Source organism: Juglans microcarpa x Juglans regia, chromosome 2S, assembly GCF_004785595.1.
Source record: "Juglans microcarpa x Juglans regia isolate MS1-56 chromosome 2S, Jm3101_v1.0, whole genome shotgun sequence".
In the NCBI taxonomy this organism is placed as follows: Eukaryota; Viridiplantae; Streptophyta; class Magnoliopsida; order Fagales; family Juglandaceae; genus Juglans; species Juglans microcarpa x Juglans regia.
In genome coordinates, this window is record NC_054597.1 from 3,024,433 (window position 1) to 3,051,323 (window position 26,891).

Genomic DNA, 26,891 nt, shown 5'->3' on the forward strand with positions numbered 1-26,891 from the left:
ATTTTATCTAATCATTATAATTTTTTTAAATTTTTATAGAAAATAAAATAAATAATTTAACTTTTTTAAATCATAAAATAAAAATAATATTAAAAAGATATATTCTAATAATAATAATAATAATTATTATTATTATTTTTAAATTTTTAAAAATTAAATTATTTATTATATTATGAAAATTTTAAAAAATTATAATAATAAAATGAGATTTTTATTGATTAAAGTCTCTGTCCGAACGGAGCATAATTAATCCTTGGCAATTGTCTCGACGGGTCTGTGCTCTGTCTCACTGAGTTTCATTTTTGCTCTCGCGCTTCAGTCTTCACCGAGTCTCACTTAGGCCAAAAAGCTCTCTCATATGATCGTGTTTTGCCTTTTGCATTTCTCTCTGAAATCTGTGTTGGCGGTTGTTGTCGTCGAATGGCGAAGAAGTACGTGAGGGAGAACATGCCGCTGTCGCGGTTCGGGGTGCTGGTGGCGCAGTTGGAGTCCATAGTGGCCTCCGCGGCCCAGCAGCCTCCGGAGCCCCTCCTCTGCTTTGATCTCCTCTCCGATCTCATATCCGCCATTGACGAAGAGCCCAAGGTCCGTTTTTCTTATCTTTCTCGACCTCTCTTTATATTTTAGATCTGCGCAGTGCGCACCGCTCCGCAACGTGTTCTCTTCAAAATTTATTTCGACTTTCTCTCGTTCTGTTATCGATTTTCTCACAAATCTATTAGGGTTTCACATCTTTTTGGATTTGAACGATTTGAAATTGGAACCCAACTACATATCCTTTTGCATTTTTTTGGTGAAATTTTGGTTGAGTTCTCTTGAGTTTTTGCTGCTGTGGCAAGTGAAATGTTTTTCTTCGCTCTTGAATGTTATTATTATTCATTCCAGGAGTCTATATTGTTGTGGCAAAGAAAATGTGAGGACGCGCTTTATTCTTTGCTCATTCTTGGTGCTCGACGACCTGTTCGTCATCTGGCATCCGTGGCAATGGCAAGGATTATATTCAAGGGAGATGCCATTTCGATTTACTCCAGAGCGAGCAGTCTCCAAGGGTTTCTTTCTGAAGGGAAAAAGAGCGAGCCTCAGAGAGTTGCTGGTTGGTCATAAACACTAAAACTTGTGGTTAGATGGTCACTCACATACTTATTTTTTTTTTCTGCTTGCATTTATTCGAGTTCCATTCATATCTTGAACCTTATTACTATGAATTATTCATAAACTAGTATTTAGCTTGTATCTAGGTGTTTCTGCTTGCATACTCCGTACTTGGGCTACGCCTTAACAAAATCTCTTATCACTTATCAAAAACAAAAAACATAAACCATATCCTGTTGGCAATTGTTTTTGATGACAAATTTAACATAGGGAATTGATGCACTGATGCTTGTTGGGTTTAAGTTTTTTGCTGGTTAATTGAAATTTTAGTTTGTGGATACAAATGGGCCAATTAATGTATATGATGCACTGTGATGATTGATGCTTGCGTGGGATGGGATTAGGGCTTTTTAGAACTCAAACATGATTTTTTTTTTTTTTTATGTCGGGGAATCTCTCCAAGGCAGGGCCTTTCGAACCCACCCCTGTAAAGTAAACCCCGGTCTCGTGCACCACACGAAACTGATTAAATCGTTGGCTTTTCACCAGGGGGTGTGGCCCCAAAGGATTGTTTGCACCCATGAGTATTGAACCTTGAAGAGAGTGATATCCCAAGACCAAGACCTTCACCACTTGGGCCAACCCCTTCGGGTTAGAGCTCAAACATGATATTCTTTATATATTTGTGTGTGTGCGCGCGCGCGCTCAACGCTTACACGAGAGAAATATATAAGAGTGGAGCACCTCGATACTTGTTGATAGAAGATCACAGTGAACTCTTTAATGGGATGCCTAAAGGGTCTTGACTGGGTCTAATTGCTTTCATTGACCCTTATGAGTTGTGCTTCCCCTTTTAGCCAGCTTAAGGGGTATCAGAGTCTCCTCTATCTAGGAGAGTAATACCCTAGATTGTGTGATTGTGTATGAGAATGTGGTAAAAGAGATCCTACATTACTTGGGAGAGAGAAGTTCAAGCCTTTTATAATGAAATACAAGGAATTCCAATTGTAACCTTTGCTTGCCTTTTTGGAGCATGTGCTTTGATGTGGCCTGAGTCTTCTTTATGATATCAGAGCCAATTCCAACCAAAAGTGTGGGACTTGAGCTGTGCCACCTATGATTGACTTGGCCCGATAAGGACGTTGGAGATTTTAAGGGGGAGGTTCTAATACCCTAGATTATGTGATTGTGTATGAAAAGGTGGTTAGTGGGATCTCACATCAATCGAGAGAGAGAAACTCCAGCATCTTATTATGAATATAAAAGGACTCCAATGGCAACCTTAACAGTTCTTATGCAGCATGGCCCCAGATGTGGATTGGACCTTCTTTAGGGTGTTATAGAAGACATGGGATTTCTTTAGCATGTTTTTAATTGTAAAGAGTGCATTAATCCAATAGCTAGGAATTTTGTATGCCTTAGAGGCCAGTGATGCTTGTTGTCATTCATAACCCCGGATTTTCTATACACCTGGGGCCCAAATTTGGCAGTTGGCTGCTGCTGGGCATTAATGATGAAAAATGAAGCACTAATGGCACCCTTTCTACCACTGCTGTAATGAATCTTTAAAACCAAGTAATTAACAATAACCTCCAGCTCCAAGTTTCACTTAGATTGTCAAGCGAGACTCCTAAAGTTTGGTTTTATCGATCCATGTATGTGTACCAATGCCAACTTGAGTTGAACTGTTGCTTTAGTTGACAATTAATTGTTTAGAATGGATCATACTGTTGAAGAAACATTATAGTGTGATGTTCCTGCTCAGGTTACCATTTGAATAAGTGGAGAAAGAAACCTAGCTAGTGAAGGAACTATCTGAATGGTTCCCAGATTTGATGTGATTGTTGTTTTTTTAATGAGGAATTAAGTTTCTTGTTGTAGCTCAACAATTGGTAGGCCAATCATCTTGTGCTTTGAGGTGGGAGGTTACTCTTTGAGGGTCGTAAATTTCCATCTAGATGGCATTATTTTGATCTTAATTTTATGATTGTTTACAAGTGATATATGGCATATTTTGGTACTCTCTATTATATAATATTTATCGCAATGATTTTCTTTTAATGTGGTTATTGTATGGGTATGTTTATGCGGCAAGTTTCTATTGGCTGTAAAAAATAGCATTTTGTTTCTACCGAGACATTTTGTAGAAACAAAATGCTATTTATCATATTCTTGATGAGGCTGTCTGTTTTATGGGTTGTTGTCTATTTAGGCTTTTACCTATTCTATTTCCAATCTATCATTTTCTAAATGCATCATTCTTTATAGGTGCTGCACAATGCTTAGGAGAATTATATAAGCATTTTGGGAGAAGAATTACCTCGGGTTTACTTGAAACGACTATTATTGCGACAAAACTTACCAAGTTTCATGAGGTATCCCATCCTGTCTGTGTTTCTATACATAGAATTTTGTTCATTCATGTCATAAGAAACATAATCTTCATCGAGAAAGGAGTAGGAATGAAATAGTGGAGAATGAACTTATACCTTCTTCAAGACTACATGAATACTCTTAGGTTGTGTTTGGTTGTTGAACCAAACTCAACTTATCTCAAACCAATTATTGATGGGACCTACTACTTTTTCAACTTCCCATAAAAAGTTAAACTCATCTCAACCTACTTTATACATTTCAACCTAAAAAGTTAAACTCATCTCAATCTAAAAAAGTTAAACCCATCTCAATGGGACCCACAAAATACTACTATTCACAACTCATCTCAACTCAACTCAACTCTTGTTTGACATCTTGTTCTTGTTTTCATAAATTATTTTTTTTCCCTTTTCATTTCCTTCTTATTTGGTGTGACTCATGTTCATCTATTTTTTGTAAAGTCTCCATACATGCTTTGAGTAAAAATTTGGATAATGATATTGCTAATGATTCGTAAATATCAAGAATGTTTTTGTGTTATAACTTGGTAATTTTATCATATTTCCATTTTGCTTATCTAAATATCTTTTTGTTTTTTTGATAAGTAAATCTAAATATCTTATTTAGATATGAAAATAAGATGCAAGAAAAGGGTATGCCATATGCCTTGATGTTTTTACTCTTGCATATGATAAGTGTTTTTTTATCGGTACATAAATTTTTATTGACCATTAGAATAGGCAAAAGCCCAAGTACACAGGATTGCATATTAGAAATGTTTTGTTATTTACTTTTTGTGAATTATTATATTCTAAATATATATATTTTTTTGATAAGTAAGAATCTTTATTGAATAGATTGAAACTAGGCAATGCCCAAGTACACAAGAAATATATACAAAGTGAGACACTTAATTACAATCTAGTAAGCTAGAAAGAAGAAAGAAATTCATGAACATTCCCATCCTTCAATACAATAGCAGAAAACCATTGTAAAAGAGAGAAAACAAATAAATTCTAGATTTCCCCCACCGCACGGTCCTTGTTGTTAAAGCACCTATTATTCCTTTCCGACCATAAACACCACATTAAGCACAAATGTAACATTCGCCACACTGTTGCCAGTTGAGTGCTATTATGCCTCCTATTCCAGCACGCTAGTAGTTCCACCACACTCTTCAGCATTACCCAACTTAGCTCGGCTCTACTAAGAATACCAGCCCACAACTCCCCAGCCACCTCACAATGTACGAACAAATGATCTATTGATTCTCCATTCCTTTTACACATGCTGCACCACTCTGTGACCATCATACCGTGCTTCCTTAGATTATCAATCGTCAAAATCTTCCCAAGTGCAGCTGTCCAAGTAAAAAAACGCAACTTTAGACGTTTGACTGGGTCGAAGGGATTGTATTTGTCGAAGGGTGGACGTTTGACTCTCATTAAGAGCACCCTCTCTAACTTACCTACATATTTTTTGTCTTTGTTTTCCATACCTGCTAGTGTGGCGGCTCGGATTGAAAAATTGTATTGGGATTTCTTATGGAGTGGGATGGGGGACGAATCCAAATTTCACCTGGTGAGATGGGACACGGTGTGTAGACCAATCTCATCAGGAGGTTTGGGTGTAAAAAATTTGAGAATTTTTAATCGGGCTTTACTTGAGAAATGGTTATGGAGGTATAACATGGAATCAGACGCCTTATGGAAGCAGGTGGTTGATCGCAAATATGGGACCTTGTGGGGTGGATGGTGTACTGAAGAACCACATGGGGCTTATGGTGTGGGGGTTTGGAAGTATATTTGACGTGGATGGGGGGCATTTTATAGCCATGCTAGAGTAGTGTTGGGGGGTGGGGGGTGGTCCCGAATCAAATTTTGGAGGGACATATGGTGCCGGAATGAGGCCCTTAAGGATTCCTTTCCAGCTATTTTCCCTGTGGCTTGTAATCAAGATGCTTCAGTAGCGGACCTCATGCTTTGTTCAGGGGACCAAGTGCAGTGGAATGTCACTTTTAGTAGAGCGGCGCAAGATCGGGAAGTAGACAGCTTTGAGGCTTTTTTTAGCCTATTATATTCTGTGAAGCCGAACAGTTAGCAAGTTGATAAGTTGTGGTCGACTCTTGCGGGTAATGGCACTTTTTCGGTTTGATCTTTCTACAAGTCCCTTTCACATCTAGCAAATACTCAGTTTCTATGGAGGAAAATCTGGAGGAATAAGGCACCTTTTAAAGCGGTTTTCTTTACTTGGACAACAACATTGGGGAAGATTCTGACTATTGATAATCTGCGGAAGTGATAGGTAGTTATCCTCGATTGGTGTTGTATGTGTAAGAGATCCGGGGAGACAGTAGAACACCTCTTGTTACATTGTGAGATAGCTAGAGCCTTGTGGTTGTAAGTGTTTAGCTGAGTTGACTTATATTTTGTAATGCCTGCAACAGTAGTGGATATATTGGCTAGCTAGACGCTTCCGAGAGGAGTCTCACAAATCAAAGCCGTATGGAAGATGATTCTGACCTGCATTATGTGGTGCCTATGGCAAGAGTGGAATGAGCGGACTTTTGAAAACAAGGAGTGGTCATTAGAGGAACTTTTTGATAGGTGATAAGAGATTTTATTCCAAGAAAATAGGCATAGCCCAAGTATACAAGAAGTATACAAGAGAATACACCTAAATACAAACTAAAGCAAAATAGAATTAAAATGAAGCATTACAAATATTCATATCCCTCACTAGATTGTTCACCCAAAATTTAAAGTGCTAAAGAAAAAATCCCTAAATTCTCTATTGTGCGTTTACAATCTTCGAAGCACCTCCCATTTCTCTCAAGCCATAGACACCAGAACAAACACGAAGGAATCGTCCTCCACTCAACTTTATTGCCTCCACATCCCGCAGCACCTTGCTAACTAGCCAAGAAATCCACCACATGAAAAGGCATCACCCAAGCAATGCCTACCCTTGCAAATAACTCATTCCATAAGGCAGTCACCATTTCGCAATGAAGAAACATGTGGTTAACAGATTTGCCATTTTTTTTTACACATGAAGCACCAATCCATCACATATAAACCCATTTTCCTCAAATTATCAGTAGTTAAAACTTTCTTTAGCGACACCAACAAGCAAAAAAATGCAACTTTACTGGGCACTCTAGCTTTCCAAATGCATTTCCAGGGGTATGTTTTATTACCATGACTATTTAACACCTTGTAATAGGAATTCACAGAGAATCTGGACTTATTATCATGAACCCACTGCATCCTATCCTCCCTGATCAGATCAATCTTCTAATCATAAAGTTTTACATAGAAATCAGCAGCTTCACTCACTTCCCAGTCCTGTAAATCTCTAGTAAATTCCACATTCCAATTCAGCATGTTATTAGAAAACAAATATGAATCAGCCACAACAGCCTCTTTGTTTTTAGCAATCCTAGAAGACTAGGAAATGCTAATTTAAGAGGAAATCACCACACCAAACATCGTGCCAAAAGAAAATATTAGTCCCGGTCCCCATTTTGAAATTAATGTTTTTGACAAAATCCCCCCCATCCCAACCGAATGGACTTCCATAATCCCACCCCAAATACCCTTTTAATTCATTAGAACACCAATTCCCCCACATCCTTCCATATTTAGTATCTACAATCTGTCTCTACATTGCATTTCTCTCATTGTTGTAGCTCCAAAGCCACTTCCCAAGGAGAGCTTTATTAAAAAGCTTTAAATTCCGCACACCCAAACCTTCACAAGACACCGGAGTACAAACCTTATTCCAACTCACCAAGTGAGATTTACATTCCTCCCAAATACCATCCCATAAGAAATTTCTAAAAATCCTCTCAATTTTTTTTACCACCCCCGTTGGAATAGGGAAAAGAGAGAGGTAATAAGTGGGTAAATTAGACAAGGTGCTTTTAATCAATGTAACTCTTCCCCCTTTGGACAATTACAACTTTTTCCAACCAGCTAGTCTCCTTTCGATCTTCTCAATCACCCCATCCCAAATAGACACAGATTTTATGAGGAGCCCCCAAAGGTAACCCAAGATATTTCATGGGTAGAGAAGATACTTTACAGTCCAGAATATTAGCCAAATCATAAATATTGCTGACTGAATCCACTGGAACAATTTCAGACTTAGTTAAATTGATTCTAAGCCTGGAGACAGCTTCAAAACATAACAATAAAGCTCTTAAAGCATGAAGATTATCTTTGTTAGCATCACCTTGTCAAATAGCCACTAGAGGAACTTCGCACTCATTTTTTTAATACTTTATTTCTATGGGCCATAGCTTTAGATTTTAATAGCCCGACTTTTCATGACTTTCTAGTTTCCAATAATGTGACCTAGATAGGTCTTATCTCTTGTATACTATCTTGTATACTTGGGCTTTGCCTATTCTTTATTAATAACATTATCGTTTACTTATAAAAAAAAAGATTATCAACCGTCAAAATCTTCTCAAGTGCAGCTGTCCAAGTAAAAAACACAACTTTAGATGACACTAAAGCCTTCCAAATGCTCTTCCACGTAAATAATGTAGGTTTTTGAACTGGCAAGGCCTTGGAAAGAGGGCTCTCCCCACTCCAAACATCAAACCAAAAGCGAGTTCTTACTCCATCACCCACCTCAAACTTAATATGTTTTTCAAAAATGTTCCACCCCTTTCTAATAAATTTCCATAGGCTTACTCCATTAGACCCCCTACTCTCCTTAGATCACCATCCCCCCACGCACTACCATACTTGTGATCAATAACCTCACTCCACAACGAGTTCCCTTCCATTTGATACCTCCACAACCACTTTTCTAAAAGTGCCTTGTTAAATACGCTCAAATTTTGCACCCCTAAACCACCATTCGCAATCGGATAGCACCCTTTGCCAACTCACAAGGTGAAATTTAATTTCCTCCCGCATGCCACCCCACAAGAAAGCTCTAAACAATTTTTCAATCTGGTTTGCCACACCTACCGGTAATGAGAAGAGAGAAAGATAGTAAGTGGGAAGGTTGGAGATGGTGCTTTTGTAAGTGTTAATCTCCTCCCTTTTGATAGATATAACCGTATCCACCCCGATAATTTTTTCTCAATCTTCTCTACCACACCATCCTAAATACTCTTTGCTTTGAATGACGCCCCAAGGGAAGTCCAAGATATTTCATAGGAAGAGAGACAATTTTACAGCCCAACAACTCTGCTAGAGAAGCAATATTACTCACATCCCCCACTGGTACCAATTCTGACTTCCCCAAGTTCACATTGAGTCCCGAAAGAGCTCCAAAGCACAACAAAACCGCCTTTAGAGCTTGAATCTGGTCACTAACAGCATCACAAAAGATGAGCGTATCATCCTCAAATAGTAAGTGAGAAATGGAATTGACACCATTACTATTGTTGCCCACCAAAAAACCAGCAAGAAATCCCCCCTTACGGCAGCCTCCACCATGCGACTCAATGCCTCCATTACTATAACAAAAAGGAAAGGTGATAGCGGATCCCCTTGTCGCAAACCCCTCGAAGTCTGATTCTAAATATATACTTCCATATCCTTATTCTAGAGAATGATTTGTTACTTATGGGTTGATCAACTTGACAAGATATTCAAGGTCTTAGTTTGTGTGTGTGTGAGGGAGGGAGGGAGGGAGCGACTGGGTTGAGGCTTAGTGAGATTGTTAGAAGGGTGATATAGGTATGTTGTGTCTGATTATCATCAATGAGTCAACTTTTTGAGTTCATGTTGCTTTTCTTTTCCTTTGTTGTGTAAATTCTATTTATACTCCTCCAATCTCAGGAGTTTGTGAGACAAGAGGCTCTATATATGCTTCAAAATGCTTTGGAAGGTTCCGGTGGTAGTGCTGCTTCATCTGCATATACTGAAGCGTTCCGTCTCATCATGCGATTTGCTGTTGGGGATAAATCATTTGTTTGTAGAATAGCTGCAGCAAGATGTCTGAAGGCATTTGCTCACATTGGAGGGCCAGGTTTAGGAGTGGGGGAGCTTGACAATGCCACTTCTTATTGTGTCAAGGCAAGTGTTGTTCTTTGTGATTGTCTCATTTCTTTTTTTATTAGTCAACATCTGAATCTTTGAGATTTGTTGTCATAAATTTTAATTCAACTTTTTTTTACTGATGCTCTTGGTAGGCGCTAGAGGATCCCGTTTCATCTGTTCGGGATGCATTTGCTGAAGCTTTGGGCTCCTTGCTTGCTCTTGGAATGAATCCGGATGCACAGGTTCTATTTGTCTATTCCGATTGCTTTTTCTCTCCGATCCTTTTGTAATCTCACAGTTTGTTTCTCTTACTAGGTTCAACCAAGGGGAAAAGTTCCTTCTCCTCCAGCAAAGAAATTAGAAGGCGGTTTGCAAAGGCATTTGGCTTTGCCCTTTAGGAAAGGTATAGTTTCTTTTATGATCCTAATTTCTCTTTTTTATGAGAGCTCGATTATGTAATCTCCCTTTCCAATTTTGATTTGAACTTACACAACTTTGGACCAGGATTGATCATTTCGATCGAGAAGGATACAAATAAATAATGAACATTAGTCAATTCCCTATGACAGGATGAGGATTTACCTTTTGCAAAGTTCAAACAACAAAAGACCAATATAAATTCACCTCATCAACTGATCTTGGATCGTAGATTGTTACTAACAGCGATTGTGGGTTGAGTCCCACCGGGCGTGCATGCCCTGCCATGTAAAAACATGATGGTTTTACCTATGAAAAAAGATTGTTACTAACAGAGAACTAAGCCCTATATGTTTCCCATTTGTATGGGATGATAATGTCCTCCTATGTGATCGAGATCCTTTGCAATGTAGACAACCTTGACGTGGTCGAATATCACGCATGTTTGACCGTAATGGTGATTGAATTCATGTAGAAAAACTTGTCGGTTTTGTAGATAACCTTGAATGTATCCATATCTCCCACCCCTTGATTTTGTTTAAGCGCTTTTTAGGCTTTGAAACCAAGCATCAAGCTAGCTATATCCATTTTTTGCGATGCTATAGCATTGATCCAGTTGTTTTATCACCTGATTGAACAAGCCTACTCTTTTGATTGAGGAATATGCTTACATTAAGGGCACCGTGATTATTTAAAAAATGGGATGATCCGATCCTTTAGATTCCTTTCTTATTAATTACTTTTGAAGGACAAGGGGTTCATAGTCACTTAATTGGTAAGAAACTTGAAGGAAGTGCTAATTTTGCTCAATGGGAACAAAAGGATGCTCTAATATTGTCTCTCATGCTGTCTAGCATTCAACCTATTATCGGTTCTTGTTTGATGTATCTTGATATTACGGAAGAGCAAACCATTAAAGTGGCGCCGTTATACAAGAGTTATTCTATCTATAAAGAAAAGAGATAAATTTAGCTTCCACATGCACAAGGGGTGGGAAAATGGTCTAATAATTTATGGGTGTACAAGTTATTTTATCTGTAAAGGAAAAAAAGAAGTTTTTTGTTAGGTTTTATGTTATATATGTATTGGTTTTCAATTTATAACAAAGCTTGTAATGACAAACATGAAGTATATTGACAATGGAAAGGATCAGTAAAATTGTAATATTTCTTCCTTTTTATTAGTAATATATCTATCTTGCTTAGAAAAAAAGACAACAACTTTTTAGTTGGTTCATATGTTAAATTCTTTGCGTGCCTCTTGGGATCGAGCAATCTCTCACATGTTTTGTAAATTGCAGCAAGTGGAGCTCGCTCAAAGGATGTACGAGTTGGCCTAACCTTGTCTTGGGTTTTCTTTTTACAGGTAGTTTCTGGAGACCAATCCCTGCTCTTCCCCCTTTCCTTTTTTTCCTCCTTGTGTTTTAGAAGGTTTTTGCAATTGAATTGGTTTTTCTTGTACTAATTATGCAATAGTGTGGTGCATTTGGAGGGAAATGAATGATAGAACTTTTAAAGACTGTGAGTGGACAATGGATGAAGTTAAAATTTTCTTCTTCAATACTCAGTTCCTTTGGATGACTGCTAGAGGTTTTAATGGACTAAGTTTCCTGGATTACATTATATCCGTTTCTAGTTCTAATTTGGTATTTCTCTTGTACATGTCCCATTGACTTGGGCCCATGCCTTTTGATTTTGGCAATAATTTTTTATTTTTTGCAATAAGCATGAGAATAACTATTCAACTTTTTTGTAGCTGTTACCTGTATTTGATCAAGATTCAATAGATTGTTTTGAATTCAATCTATTGGAAAGTGAACATTTGAGAATAGAACTTTCTACCAATCGGTTGTAATTGATTTTAATGGCAAGAACATTCATGAATTTCTTGTATCACTAGAACTCTACTCGTAGGCATTGCTCTTGTATATGTCCTGTGTACTCGGACTTTTGCCTATCCTTATGATCAATAGAATCTTATTTACCAATAAAAATAAAGAACCTTCTACCAATTGGAAAGGGTAAAGTGGGTAAGGCCTTGTGTGTCTTGATTTTACCGTCTCTTCGGAATATAGTGGATTATGACCAAAGGGTGGTGGAACTAATGGCTTGTTGGGAAGAGTAGATGGGCAGTCAACATAAGTTAGTAGTTTCAGATGGCTCCTTTATGCCTAATGTGGTGTATTTGGGAGGAACACAATGCTCGTAATTCAGAAGACTGGTACAGTATGGTGTCAGAGTTAGAAACACTATGCTCAAATCCCTCTATATCTGGATGATGACTGAACATTTGTCGCTTTTGAGTTTCTGTTTCTCTTCTCTCCCTTTATTTGGGTGCTTTTTCTTGTATACTTCATATGTACTTGTTACATCTCTGTGCTTTTAATGAAATTAACTTGTAAGAGATGGTCAAACTGTTACATTTTCATACTAGTGTGTGTTAGACGGAGAAATGTGACAGTTCTTGATGTTTTCAAGGTTTCTGACTGCCAGTTACATTTTCTTGCTAGTGTGTTATTAGACAGATAGGTGGCAGTTCCTGATGTTATCTAGGTTTTTTGACTAGTGATAGTTTGTGGTGATTGCCTTAAGTTTGAGGGTGTGCTGTCTGGTATTGCTTCTGGCTTGAACTCAACACATAATTTTTTTTGGTAGGGTTTGCATTTATATCTAAATTCTTTGTCTATAGAATACTATTTTTTGGGTGGAGATCGAGATGAATAAGTTATGCCGTGTTATTGGGTAGTAATGTTTATTTGTTCTTTAAAATATATTTTGCAGGCTATTCATCTAAAGTATCTGCAACCAGATAGTGAGCTTCAAAACTTCGCTTTGCAAGTTATGGACATGCTTTGTGCTGATACTTCTGTTGATGCCCATGCATTGGTATTTATTAAACAGACCTGTACCTTAGATCTGTTTTTAATTTTCTGCTTCTGAATTTCGTAAGAACGTGAAATATTTGACTATCATATGACTTCAAGTCTTCAACTTTGTCCTAATAAAAAGGTGATTATTTAACTTTGTTTTGCACTTGTATTGTCTAAAGGAGAAAAGAAGGAAGCAAAACTTTTTTTTTGATAAGTAAACGATTGTATTAATAAGAATAGGCATAGCCCAAGTACACAAGATGGTATACAAGAATCAACACCTATCTAGGAAGAAGAAATGGAACTAAGGAAATCATGAAAATCAAGGCCATTGAAATCAATAGCTTTGGCCAAAGAAATAAGGTTCTAACAAAAAATAGTCTAAGCTTTGCTAAAGAGCGCTCCTGGTCTTCGAATGTCCGGTCATTAAGCTCCTGCCATAAGCACAGTAGAATACAAATAGGAACCATCTTCCATACAATTGTGATTTGTGGAATGCCACCTAGATTTGTCCAACTGGGCAGAAGTTCAACCATAGTAGCAGGCATAACCCAAGCTAGCTCGAACCATCTGAAAACATCTTCCCATAACGCTCTAGCAACCTCACAATGCAGTAGAAGATGATCCACAATCTCACCACTTTTTTTTGCACATACCGCACCAGTCGACTGTAATCACCCTGCGTTTCCGTAGGTTATCTGTCATCAAAATCTTTCCTAGAGAAGCTATCCAAGCAAAGAACGTCGCTTTGGGAGGCAAAGAAGGAAGCAACACTGGGAATGAATAAATGGAATAAAAGATGACTGACACGTGTTTACCTTTTTTAGAAGAAGATTTTATTTATTTTTGATAAGAAATAGGGTTTGCGGGGGTATAAGAAGATTTTATTAATAGGAAAAGATGACTGACATGTGTTTACCCTTTTTTTATAAGAAGATTTTATTAATAAGCTACGCACAACTGTTGTTCATTGTTGTTAAATTTTCCATTCGATCTAGGTGATGTGTTGTCTTTCAGTTTTAGTTCAATTATTTATAAATTTCTTTTTCAGTGGTTCATGCACTCATGTGGTGCCTTGTAGCGCACTGTCTCTGGGAGATATTATTATTTAGAGAACCATGAAACTGTTTGCTGCACATTTATAAGTTACATAATCAAGATTTTGCTGATGTGCTCTGCATTGAACTTTCATATAGGATAATGTTCAATACTAATTCATCTTATAAACGTTAATCTAAGATTTAAACTCTTGTGTAAGTTGCTGGAGGTGCAGTTAATGTGTTAAATCTGACTAATTGCATATATATTATTTGGTTTATTGGATAAATATTGTAATGGAGCATTGTCGGATCTACTAGAATTTATGGGGTTCTATAGTAGTTAACCTTATGCGGCACGTGGATAAAACTATTATTTGAAGCATTAGAAGATCAATACCTTTGAACTTATGGAAAAACAAGTTTGATACCTTTGAACTGAATTTGTGTCAATTGTATAAGTGATTATAATGAATCCACTTGTTGCTATTTTATGATTAAGCACCTATGTGACGTTCAGCATAATTTAGCTACTGATCAAATTCGTCTTATGGTTTGCTGAAGGCATGCGTTCTCTATATCCTTCGGGTTGGCGTAACTGATCAGATGATGGAGCCTGCTCAAAGGAGCTTTCTGGTTTTTCTTGGAAAGCAGGTTTCTGAGAGTGAATCAACTGGGCTTCAATTGTTTTCTTTTACTTTTTTGGCATCTGTAATGAAAAAGAACTTCTCTTCATACTTGACAGCTTCAGTCTGCTGATGCCAGTCCTTCCATGAAAATTTCTGCTTTACGTACCTTGTCCTATACACTGAAAACACTGGGAGAGGTAAGGCACGAATCTGGTTATGCATAATTTATGAATACTTTTTCAAGTGGAGAATATAGTATGTGTTGTAACTGTCAAACATTGTGCTTGTTTTGCCTAGAGCACCATACTTGACACGTTTGAAATAAATTTTTTTTTGGGTAAAAAAACTAAGCTCAAGATACGAGGCATTTATAAGTGATGGAGCTAAAGATCAAGCGTACCACCTTTGTCTCTTCATCTTGCCTTGCAATTTTTTTTTTTTTTTTATTTGGAGGAGAGAAAATTTGGTGAATTTAAGAGATGTTGAGAATGTGGAGATAGAGGAAAGAAGGTTCACTTCAAGAGGCAATATAACATGCTACAAACGTTATGATTGCTACCATAGAAAGCTTTTGTTTATATTTTTCACTTTTGGAATAATACAGTCTCTATGACATTATCACCTTTTGTACCCTAAAGGAGTTTGGATGAACCTTCGTATTTATATTGAGTTCTTAATGTGTTCCTTAAGCAAATGCTGGTTGGGCTATAATCACTAAAGTAGTGTAGATGATATGTGAGGGATAACTTAATATATATCTAACAGTAATCTATAGCACTTATCAAAAAAGTCATCTATAGCACTTATAGAAAAAGATTTAGTATGCACTTATAGCATTAGTATTTAGTTGCAGGAAAAAGTTATAGTCATTGGAGGTGGATTACGAATATGTTTTGGCATTATGGAAAGTTACCGCTGATTTTCTGTTGCTTGATATGTCCATATGCAGGTTCCATTTGAATTCAAGGAAGTTCTTGATGACACGGTTGTGGCAGCAGTATCTCATCCCTCACAACTGGTAAGCTGCTGACTTTGGTTTTCTTAGCCATTCTGCTTTTTGTTCAAAATTATAATATTCGATGTGGACGTTTAGAAGCTTATTTTTTTTTATCGGCAAATAAGATTTTTTTGATCGTAAGAATAGGCGAAAGCCCAAGTATACAGGTCATATACAAGAACAATGCCTAGGCATGGTCATGCCATTAAAATCAATTACAATCGACCATTGGAACAAAGTGTTAAAAAAGAAAGTTCTAAGTTCATCCAATGATTGTTCATGATCTTAAAATCTTCTCTTGTTCCTTTCCCTGCAAAGACACCACCACAGGCAGATCAAAACCATCTTCCAAATTTCGGCAATCTGAAAAGTGCCTTGGAGACCTCTCCATGATGCTAAGAGGTCGATCACCCTTCTTGGCATCACCCAAGCTACACCCACCTTAGCAAAAAAAAGTCATTGCACTGAGGCTTCCTTCATTCTCGCTATACCAAAGAAGTTTGGATATGCTTCCATAAGGTTGCGTTTGGGTAGTGAAGTGATCTCAAATATTCTGTGAATTATAGTGAAAAAGTAATGATAGAATATTGAATATTAGTGAATAATAATGAAAAGTAGGTGAAAAGTAATAATAGCCCTAAGTATGCCTTTTCACCACACCATATGTCATGCCAAAATTTGATCGAGATCTGTCACCTTCCTCAAAATGGGTAAGACTAGAAAATTGATGTGCTTCCAGAGCCCTACCCCATTTGATCCATCACCTCGTTCGACCACCAACCTTCCCATGCTCTATCATACTTTGAGTCTAAAATTGTTCTCCACAAAGCTCCATGTTCTATGGGATATCTCCATAGCCATTTGTCCAACAACACCTTATTAAAAAGCTGCAAATTTCGGATACCCAGATCTCCTTCTGAAATTGGGGAACAAATGGTGGCCCATTTACTAGATGAAATTTGAGCACATCATTCATCCCTTCCCATAGGAAATCCTGCTATATTTTCTCCATACGATAAGCCACTTTGGATGGAAGCGGAAATAAAGAGAGGAAATAGGTCTCTAGGTTAGAGAGGGTACTTTTGATGAGTGTGACTGCCACCTTTGGATAAGTACATCCGCTTCCAACTGGCAAGTTTCCGCTCCATTTTTTCTGACATCATCCCAAATAGACATTGATTTGTAATGAGCACCCAACGGGAGACCAAGATATTTCATGGATAGATGAGATATCTTATATCCCAAGATAGAAGCCATACTATCCATATTATGTAGTTGCCCCACTGGAACTACATCTGATTTGCCCACGCTCACCTTCAATCCAGAAACGACTTCGAAGCATAGAAGGAGACCCTCAATGCTCGGATATGATCATGGCTGGATTCACAAAATAATTGGGTATCGTCGGCAAATAAGAGATGAGATATATTGAGAGAGCCAGATATAAAACCACCCTCAACAACACCGACGATCAATTTGCTAAATGCTTCCATTACAAAAACAAATAGTAATGGAGATAAGGGATCCCCCTGTCTCAATCCCCGTGAGCTTTGAAAGAGACCGCTTTGTGTGCCATTAATTATGATAGAGAAGCGTGCAATAGAGATGCAATGTTTGATCCATGAGCACTATTTCACCCCCAAAACCGCATCTCTCGAGTATCTAGAGTAAGAAGCTCCAATTGACTCAATCATAGGCTTTTTCCATATCTAGTTTGCAAAGAAGCCTTGGCTCTCCCGACTTGAGTCTACTATCCAAGCATTTGTTGGCAATAAGCACCACATCGAGTATTTGCCTCCCCTTCACAAAGGCATTTTGGGCTTTCATTTGGCTTTCTCCACTACCATGCTTAATCTGTTCGTCAAGACTTTTGAGATGATTTTGTACATCCCACTTGCTAAGCTAATGGGACGATAATCTTTAACCTCAACCACAACCGGTTTTTTTGGAATGAAAGGAATGAAGGTTGCATTAAGGCTTTTTTTGAACCTTCCATTTTCATGGAATTCTTGAAAGACCCCCATGATATCACCCTTGATTACTTCCCAACGAGATTGAAAGAGCACCATAGTGAAGCCATCAGGACCTGGAGCTTTATCACCCGCTATTCTTTTTAACACTTTATGAACATTCATTTCTTAAAAAGGCCTCTCACGCCATCATTTTACTTGTGAGTTGATAGTATCCAACGTAAGTCCGTCTAAATTTTTTTTGATCGGTGAGTCCGTCTAATTTAGGTCACCAAGAAAGTTGTTCCGAAATCAAATTCTCATAGTAGTTGACAGTGTAGTCTGTGACCTCAGTTTGGTTAGAGATAGTCACCCCATTTGCCAACAACGTATCAATGGCATTGTTCCCCCCTATGTGAGTTAGCCAGCCGTTGAAAGAACTTGGTACATTTATCCCCCTACTTCAACCATATGGCTCTTGACTTTCGCCTCCAAGATATCTCTTCCATGAGAGAGACCCTCTCAAGTTCTACTGACACTTGAGTTTTGTGAGCTCTTTCCACTTCTGACATTTCCCTTACCTCCAATATGTTCTCCAATCCCTTAAGTTCCTCCAAGAGTAACTTCTTTTGGCCTTCCACTTTTCCAAACACCTGTTCATTCCAATTCTAAGAGATTTTTTTTTTTTTTTTCTTTTTTTTTTTTCTTTTAGTGCCTTCGATTTACATGTCAAAATATAACTTGGAGTTCCTTGGAATTTATAAGAAGTCCACCATTGTTTAACTTCGTCAATAAGGCCCTTTGATTTCAGCCACATGTTCTCGAATTTGAGGTACCTTGGACTATCCATGTATTCCTCCATAGTCAAGACGGATGGGAAAGTGGTCTGAACATAGTCAAGGAAGTCGCTTTCGAATAAGATGTGGATAATGGATTTTCCAATCAGAGGAGACCAAGAATCTATCGATCCTCGGTAGATTGGAGATTTAGAAGCATATTATGCATTGGCCTGGAGGATTTCCTCATGTAGGCATGTCAACTAAGAAATTGCAAGAAAGGAAGTGAGGGTTTGGGGACTTGATCCTTCTGTAATGTTAATTCTATTATTTTGGAGGTCTTGAGTTGTGTGTATTATCCTAGTATTAGTTAGCCACTTGTAGGGGTGATAAACGGTCCGGTCGGACCGACTGAAATTTTAAATATATTATTAATACTTGTTAATATTCTATAAATTAACAATATTTTATATATATTTTCATCTAACCTATCACTATTAACAATATAAAATTTTAAATATATTATTAACACTTGTTAATATTCTATGAATTAACTAATATATAATATCAATTAGTTAATTATATAGTAATTATATAAATTAGTAATATAATTTTCATCTAATTTATTATCATTGACCATATAAAATATTTTTTTATTGAGTTTGTTACATAATCCACATTAATAAGTCACTTAATTTAATTTAGTATTTTAAATAAATTTTTTTATTAATTATTTAAAAAAAAAAAAAATTAGGCCGAACTGACTAGACCGGACCGGACTGATAGCTATCGGTCCGGTCCGGTCCCTTTGGGTGTTCGGTCCGGTCCGGTCCGGAAAAATGATGGACCAAAAATATTCGGTCCATCGCCGGACCGGACCGGACCATTTTCACCCCTAGCCACTTGTTTATATTTTAAGGCTAACTCTTTTGTTGAAAACCGTTAGTGTTTGCTTGTGCAATATATATCCAAGTAACCAGAATGAGGGTGCAACTTGTGAGACATCAGTTACTAGTTTGGTACAATCTATATGCCTCTGAGTGCGTATAGATGTAAATTCCGGTATACCGAGGATGAAGTTTTCCACTCTTCTCTATCTTTCTTGCCGATTTTGTCTTCTTATCTCCTTGTTTCTTTTCATCTTCTTACTTCTGGTTACTGTTTCCTCAGGTATGATGAGTTGGAAAATAATCTTATATGTACTTTTTGTGAATTGATTGCCTAGGGCATAGATGTTGAGTCCTAATTGTGCTTGATGATCATATCATATTATACTTATACTAGATGTCAATGCTCATCTGACTGCTCTTTGATATGAGTTTGCTACACATTATATGGATCTGTGGTTAGGTGCGCGTTGAGGCTGCTTTGACATTACGTGCATTGGCTGAGGTTGATCCCACTTGTGTTGGCGGTTTGATGTCTTTTGGGGTGACCACGCTAAATGCTCTAAGGGAGAACGTTTCTTTTGAAAAGGTAAAGTTGATAAATTATGGGATGCCCTTTTTTTTCTTTATACTTTGTGTTTGATTATTTATTTGTATGGTTATCCTTGTCTTGATTTTCTACCTTGACATATTTTTAGACCATAAAAAGTGTTTTTTTAAGGTATCTTTTAGTCATAGTGCCTTAACAAATTTATGTACATTGATGAGTTTAGTAGCATCTCACTAGGTGAAATAATAAAAGAAGCATCTAACTCTTTCATGCATGCTCCACTTGGCTTGGGGAGATTATGTATAATCCAACCATATTTATTAAACGAGGTTTCTTTGACAGTGCAAAGTTTTTGATTTGTTCCTTATCCTAAAACTATTACTTGCTCTTATTAGTAGCTTTTCGTTGTGCTACGAGCTATCATTGTCAAAGCTTGGTTCTAGCGGATGGGCTAGCAGTAAGCTTGGCCATAGCAAAGCTCTTACCAAGTGCGAGGGAAAACGTCTTTGCCGCGTGCAAGTGTGGCATTTGCTGTTCTTTGATGGCTAGTAAAAGTCATCCTATCCCAAAATAGAGGTGTAGCCTTAGTACATGGGAGGCAGAATTTCCTTATATGAATAAATTTGTGAACCATCTGGTGCTGGTTTAGTGCTCTATTGCCTTGATATTGCTCTCAGTTGTTTGTCGTAGCTGAATTCAGTTAAAGCCTTGTTGCCATTTGTGCTTTCTAAAAAGGAAAACAGTCTAAATATTAGTTGAATGGTAACAATTATGGTCTTTGGGACCATGGCTGCTACGAGCTAGAAACTTCTTTTGATAAGTAGTATAGACTTTATTGAAGAACTCAAAAGGCATAGACCAAATACACAGGACGCATGCAAGTTAATTTAGGTGGTGCTTGGATATTAAGGGGATGTTTGAGGAATGAGATGAGATGAGATGAGAATTCTGTGAATTGTAGTGAAATGGTTTGAGTTAAGATACTTTATTGAGTTTTGGGAAAGGAGAGAGAAAAAGTTGAAGAAAAATAATATAAAGTTAAAATATTGTTAGAATATAATTTTTATATAATTTTTGTTTTGGAATTTGAAAAAATTGTATTCTTTTGTATTTTGTTTGGAAGTTTGAGAAAGTTGTAATGATTATATGAAAAAGTTGAAAATTTGAAATTGAAAAGTGTTTGTGTTTGAGTGATATTTGGGAAGGAAATTATGAGAAGTTTTAAGATTAGATGAGGTGAGATGGTTTGTGTAAGCCCTTGTTTGGGAAGTGAGATGAGTTTGAGAACATATCATCTCATCTCATCTCAAAACTTCTCATAATTTCATTCCCAAATATTCACTTTTCAATTTCAAATATTCAATTTTTTCATTAATCATTACAACTTTTCCAAACTTTCAAACAAAACACAAAAAACAATATAACTTTTTCAAATTTCAAAATGAAAATAATATTAAAAATTATATTCAAATAATTTTTTTTAAGTATATTCAAACAGTTTTTTAACTTTATAAGATTTTTATTCAATTTTTTTTCTCTCATTTTCCAAAACCCAATAACACATCTTAACTCAAATTATTTCACCACTATTCACAAAATTCTCATCTCATCTCATTACCTGGACATGCTGTCTCAAATTCATCAGTCTTGCAAGTCAAAAAATTCCTTTCTCAAGCTGATAGCTTTGGAAATGCAATCACAAGCAGAAATGGGTTGCAATATTGGCCAAAATGACAGTGTATTCCTTGTTTATTTTGTGACTTACAATATCATACCAACTGGCTAGTTCATGCAGGAAGCTTTTTAAATTCCCTTCCACATCCTCTGAGGGCTACCCTTTTGTATTGCAGCTCTAATCTGAAACTTCTAGGGTTTTATTGTCAAAGATAATTGCTGATTGACAGAAAGCTTGAATTTAATCCTATAAGGATTAGCTGATTAAATGTCTTATGAAGGGATCATATCTTAGGTATACTGAGGGCTATCGTAAATAGTCTCTTACAAATCACTTTCTTGCTTGTGCATTATCAGTGTAATATTAGGATTCTCCTGATCTATTTTTTAGTTGTTGCTATGCCCACCTTTGGATTGTAGTATATGTGATGCATGCATGATAAGCTTTTTATTTACTTTTTTTTTTTTTAAATTAAACTTCTTTAGCAAGCTTCATTTGTAAACAAAAGTTAGTATAAGTAATTGGCTGTTTTATATTGATGTTGTTGGTTTTTTCTGGTTCTTTTGATGTTGATTTTATTTAGTCTTCTTTTGTAGGGAACAATTTGCAATTTGACTCTTTTATGTTGTTTGTAGGGAAGCAATTTGCAATTTGAGCTTGATTCTTTGCATGGGCAAGCGACTGTGTTGGCAGCTTTGGTTTCTGTTTCGCCAAAGTTACCTCTTGGTTATCCAGCTAGGTACTGGTCTTCGTTTTGTTCTGCAGTTACCTAGACTACTGTTGCCGACAATGTTGTACATGCGTGTGCATACACAGAGATATATCCTTGAAATTGTATCATATTTTCTAGTCATGTATGGGTGTAACTGCATGATTTAAGTCTTATGATTCATTCATATCTTAAGTTTTGAAATCACCATGGACACAAGGATTCTAGCACCCATGGGATGGGGTGGTGGAAAAAATGGAGCGTAAACTGGCGAGTTGGAAAAAGACTTATTTGTCCATAGATGGCACAGTTATGTTGATAAAAAAAATATTCTGTCCAACCTACCCACCTACTTCTTATCATTATTTCCATTACTAGGCAAGTTGGCTCACCGGTTAGAGCTATGGTTTGTATCCCAATACGTGAAGGCGGGCTAGGAATTCGGAACTTGTTGGTTTTCAACTAGGCTTTATTGGGAAAGTGGTTGTGGAGTTACCAAGAAGAGAGGGGAGCTTTGTGGAGGGTTATCATAGATCTAAATTATGGTGGATTGTTTTGGGGGGGGGGGGGGGGGGGTGGATGGTGCTCGAATGAGTTGAGTGGATCACATGGGGTGGGGCTTTGGAAACACATAAGAAGAGGTTGGACAAATTTCCATCGATGCACACGCTATGCAGTCAGGGATGGTTCCAGAATTAAATTCTAGAATGACCTATGGTCTGGAGATCGAATCCTTAAGGAAGCCTATCCAACAACATACAACATTGCACGAAGACGAGGCTTCAGTGGCAGAGCTTATGGATCTATCTAGTGGCTCTCCTCAATGGAATATCATTTTCCTAAGAGCTGCCCAAGATTGAGAATTTGACACATTTACAGATTTCTTCAATCTTGTGTATAATTGTAGAGTGAATGGAGGAGCTAATAAGCTTTTGTGGTCACTGTCCAAGAAGGGGAGATTTGCTGTACGGTCGTACCATAAGTCCCTTATGACACACTCTACAAGTACATTCCCATGGAAGAACATATGGAAGACTAAAGCCTTGTTTGTTTTCGAAAAACATCTCATCTCATCTCATCTCATCTCACCTCATCATTACAACTTTCTCAAATCCCCACAAAAAATAAAATAAAAAATTCAACTTTTTCAAATCCCAAAACAAAAATAATATTAAAAAATATATTCTAACATTATTTTATTCAACTTTTTAACTTTAATCTCATCTCATCTCATCTCATCTCTGAAAACAAACGGGCCCTAAGGCTCCTCTAAAACTTCTTTTTTTGTATGGGCAACTTCATTAGGGAAGATTCTCGCCTTAGATAATCTAAGGAAACGCCGAATCATTGTGTTTGGATTGGTGTTAAATGTGTAAGAAAAGTGAGGAGTCGGTGGATCATCTATTATTGCATTGTGATGTAGCCATGAACTTGTGGAATGATATCTTTGCTAGAGTGGGGCTCCATGGGGTGATGCCACAAAGGATCATTGACTTTTTGGTCAGCTGGCAAGGCATCCGAGGTAACTCTTAAATTGCAGCTGTACGGAAGATGATACCAATATGTTTATGGGGGTGCATATGGATGGAGGGGAATGGTTGGAGTTTTGAGTATCATGAATGGACAATGGACGTGATTAGAACTTTTTTTCTTAATACTTTATTCCATTGGTCACTTGTAATAGACTTTAATGGCATGAACGTACATGATTTCCTTATATCTTTAGACACTCATGCATAGATGTTGCTCTTGTATATGTCCCATGTACTTGGCTTCACCTTTTTAATTAAATTCATATTTACTATTAAAAAAATAAGATTTTGTTTATTGATAAAAAAAAGGATTCTAGCACCCTAATTGATGTACGGGATCTTATAACTATCGAATGTGAATTGTTTCATGAAATTATCTTGAAGGTAATGAAGTAAAAGAAGTACCAAAAAATGGTTTAAACATCTCTAAACTTATATTAGCCTAATTGATGGGACTGAAATAAGGTTACATAGTTGAACTAATGAACTAATGATGGATATCAACCATATACTTATAAAAAAAATCTCATCTCTTGTATAACCTATTCAAACAAAAAAAAAAAAAAAAGCTCTTGTATATCCATGAAGATATTCTGGTTATCTTTTTCCTCATCTTTGCATGCTTTGCTTGTGGATAGTTTTGGAACATAATTCTTTTTGTCCATGGTTGGCTATCTTAGTTTAAAGTGAACTTCTTTAGCATTTGTTACTGGTCAGTTTTTTTTTTTTTTTTGATACCTTCCACCTGATGAACATTGCATTACTGGAGAGTTCATTTTTCATCTAGCGGGCAATGTCTTTGTTCTTTGATTTTAAATTTGAATCCAGGCACTGTCATGGTGATCTGCTTATGATATGTTTGTCCCGTTGTAGACTAAGAAATGAGATATGGTGTGAGACTTTTTTTTTTTTTTTTTTTATTGGCACCGGGTGTCCAGGAATAGCGTCCCGACTAATCTCGGGGGTGCACATGCCCTTGGCAAGGAGTTTCCCGCAAATGTACCTCGGGTAATTCAAGGGTATTATACCCCAGTCCGATGGCACCCAAGATGATTTGAACCTTAGACCTAGGGGGTGCATACCCCCAAACCCAATGCCTTTACCACTTGAGCCAACCCCTAGGGGTTATGGTGCGAGACTTGGAATGCTAATAGTGTATCAGTGCTCTTGTATATTGCTTCTCACACTTCCTTTTAGCTTCCATGCTTTTGTTGTGTTGTCTTATAATTGTAGTTTTTCTTTTTGGTTGCCTCCCTCCAAAGATCCCCTAGCCCAAATATTGTCAATATATTTTGTTACAACTCGTACTCTTCTAGCTTTATTCAGCCAGTGCCCTGATTTACACAGCAGATTCATACAGGTGCAACCATTGACAAAATTCTATTTTGTTTTCTTTCTTTCTTGTGGTCACCATGTCAAATTAGAAATGATTGGAATATTAATTTTGTTTTTACATGAAAGATCATGGTTTTCAGATGCTGGTGGCTATAAGCAGTATTATGTTGTTGATTTGTGCAGATTGCCTAGATCAGTGCTTGAGGTTTCAAAAAAGATGCTGACAGAACCTAGTCGGAACCTTGTGGCTGCTGCAGTCGAAAAAGAAGCTGGATGGTTACTTTTGGCATCTTTGTTAGCTTCTATGCCAAAGGAGGTACGTAGTCCTCTCTGTAATATTTATTTTGTGTTCAGAACTATATGTATGTTGAGTCTAGGTTTATATCGGCAGGAGCTTGAAGATCAGGTTTTTGATATTCTTTCCTTATGGGCTACCATATTTAGTGGAAATCCGGAACATGAAATCAAGCAAACTGGAGATTTAACATCCAGGATATGGTAAGTCAATACATGATGTACGGTCACTCTTTTCTTGCTTTTGCTGTTACATATCGTTCTTTAGTGGAAAAAATACCTGTAGTAGGTATAACTCATGCACAGAAGCTGCAATCCCTTGCTTCCTTACAAGCTTGTAAGACCAGCGGTATAGATTTATTTATTTTTATTGGCACCGGGTGTCCAAGAACAGCTTCTTGACTAATCTTGGGATTGCACAGGTTCTCGGCAAGGAGTTTCCGAGAGATTGTTTGCACTCAAGAGGTTTCGAGTCTTAGACCTTAGAGGGAGCATACCACCAAGACCAAGGCCTTTACCACTTGAGCCAACTCCTAGGGGTTAGGACCAGCCGTATAGTTGTGACATAAGTGTGGTTATATTGCAGTAGGATTGCAATTGGAATTACAATAGTTACAACAAAGAGAAAAATGATCCGGTTTCATTTTTATACTCTTAAGTAAAGAGACAAAAGGCACTGTAATTATGATATGTTGGAGAAGATAAAACTGAAGTGTTTCCGCCAAACTCTTGGTGTTTGGTTTTTGGCCAAACAATTATATGTTTTTTTTTTCATGATTTTTCCATTTTGTCTGATGATGCTTATTTTGTATTAATTGGTGGATTTTCTGAGCATTATCACTGATACTATTTTGGGATTGCTGCAGTAGAAAGCTTATGGCCCTTTAATTTTCGAAAATTATAGTGGTGTTCAGTTTTATTGGAGTTATCTAGTCTTTCTATGAGTTCATTGCTTGATTCATTACATGTTCTAGGCAGCCTTCAGTCTAATCTTTTTTGGAATTCCTTTTAAATTTAGACTCTACCATCTTGGAGAAGTGTTTATATCCGTGGTTTACTGGATGTATTTCTTTTTAGAAAAAAATTATAAACTCTTGGTTTCCTGTGGGGAAATGACAGGATTGATTCATGATTTTGACTGGCTTTTCTTATCTTATAATTTTCTTAATCATAGTTTTTTCTACTTTATAACTAATTTTCGCTCGAATAAAGATGCCATAATAAATTTACCAGGTGTGGATGTCCTGCATTAGGTTGATTGTACCTTGCCGGTGTTTAAATATCTTCAGTTCTTTTGCCTTTTGTAGTGTGTGGTCTGCTGCAGTTGATGCACTCACGGCATTTGTAAGATGCTTTGTTACTCCTAATGCTGCAAACAGTGGAATTTTACTTCAACCAGTGCTTGTATACCTCAGTAGGTATACCTACTAATACTTCAAAATGTTAGGTCAAGACTTGCTTTTTATGTATCAATTAGTTGAAGTGTTCTAACATGTCCTATAAAAGCAGTGCTTTATCCTATATTGCGGTGGCTAGAGTTAAAGAGATGCCAAATATGAAGCCTGCACTAGACATATTTATCATCAAAACATTAATTGCTTATCAGTCACTTCCTGACCCGTTTACATATAAGAATGACCACCCCCAGATTGTTCAGTTATGCACAACTCCATATAGGTAATGATTATCTTTGTTTAAGTTGCTTCCCTTTTCTTTCAGATTTTTGTCATTCTATGTTCAGATTTCTTTGACGTGTTATGTG

General features: G+C 37.0%; 1 protein-coding gene across 3 annotated transcripts in view; it reads left to right on the top strand.

Moving 5' to 3' along the window:
* Window positions 1-252: 252 nt before the first annotated feature.
* LOC121252152 (protein SWEETIE) overlaps window positions 253-26,891 on the top strand; it is a 60,425-nt gene continuing 33,786 nt past the window's right edge. For 2 of the 3 annotated variants that reach the window (XM_041151635.1, XM_041151636.1), the window contains exons 1-17: window positions 253-585; window positions 886-1,093; window positions 3,361-3,467; window positions 9,273-9,509; window positions 9,626-9,715; window positions 9,789-9,876; window positions 11,191-11,255; window positions 12,671-12,775; window positions 14,361-14,450; window positions 14,542-14,622; window positions 15,375-15,443; window positions 19,498-19,623; window positions 21,895-21,998; window positions 25,019-25,151; window positions 25,227-25,333; window positions 26,437-26,547; window positions 26,639-26,806. In XM_041151635.1, the coding sequence (XP_041007569.1) occupies window positions 421-585; window positions 886-1,093; window positions 3,361-3,467; window positions 9,273-9,509; window positions 9,626-9,715; window positions 9,789-9,876; window positions 11,191-11,255; window positions 12,671-12,775; window positions 14,361-14,450; window positions 14,542-14,622; window positions 15,375-15,443; window positions 19,498-19,623; window positions 21,895-21,998; window positions 25,019-25,151; window positions 25,227-25,333; window positions 26,437-26,547; window positions 26,639-26,806 (2,054 nt within the window). In that variant the 5' untranslated portion in view covers window positions 253-420. Of the gene's footprint in view, window positions 586-885; window positions 1,120-3,360; window positions 3,468-9,272; window positions 9,510-9,625; window positions 9,716-9,788; window positions 9,877-11,190; window positions 11,256-12,670; window positions 12,776-14,360; window positions 14,451-14,541; window positions 14,623-15,374; window positions 15,444-19,497; window positions 19,624-21,894; window positions 21,999-25,018; window positions 25,152-25,226; window positions 25,334-26,436; window positions 26,548-26,638; window positions 26,807-26,891 lie in introns of those variants that run through there. The other variant, XM_041151637.1, reaches the window with a different exon arrangement.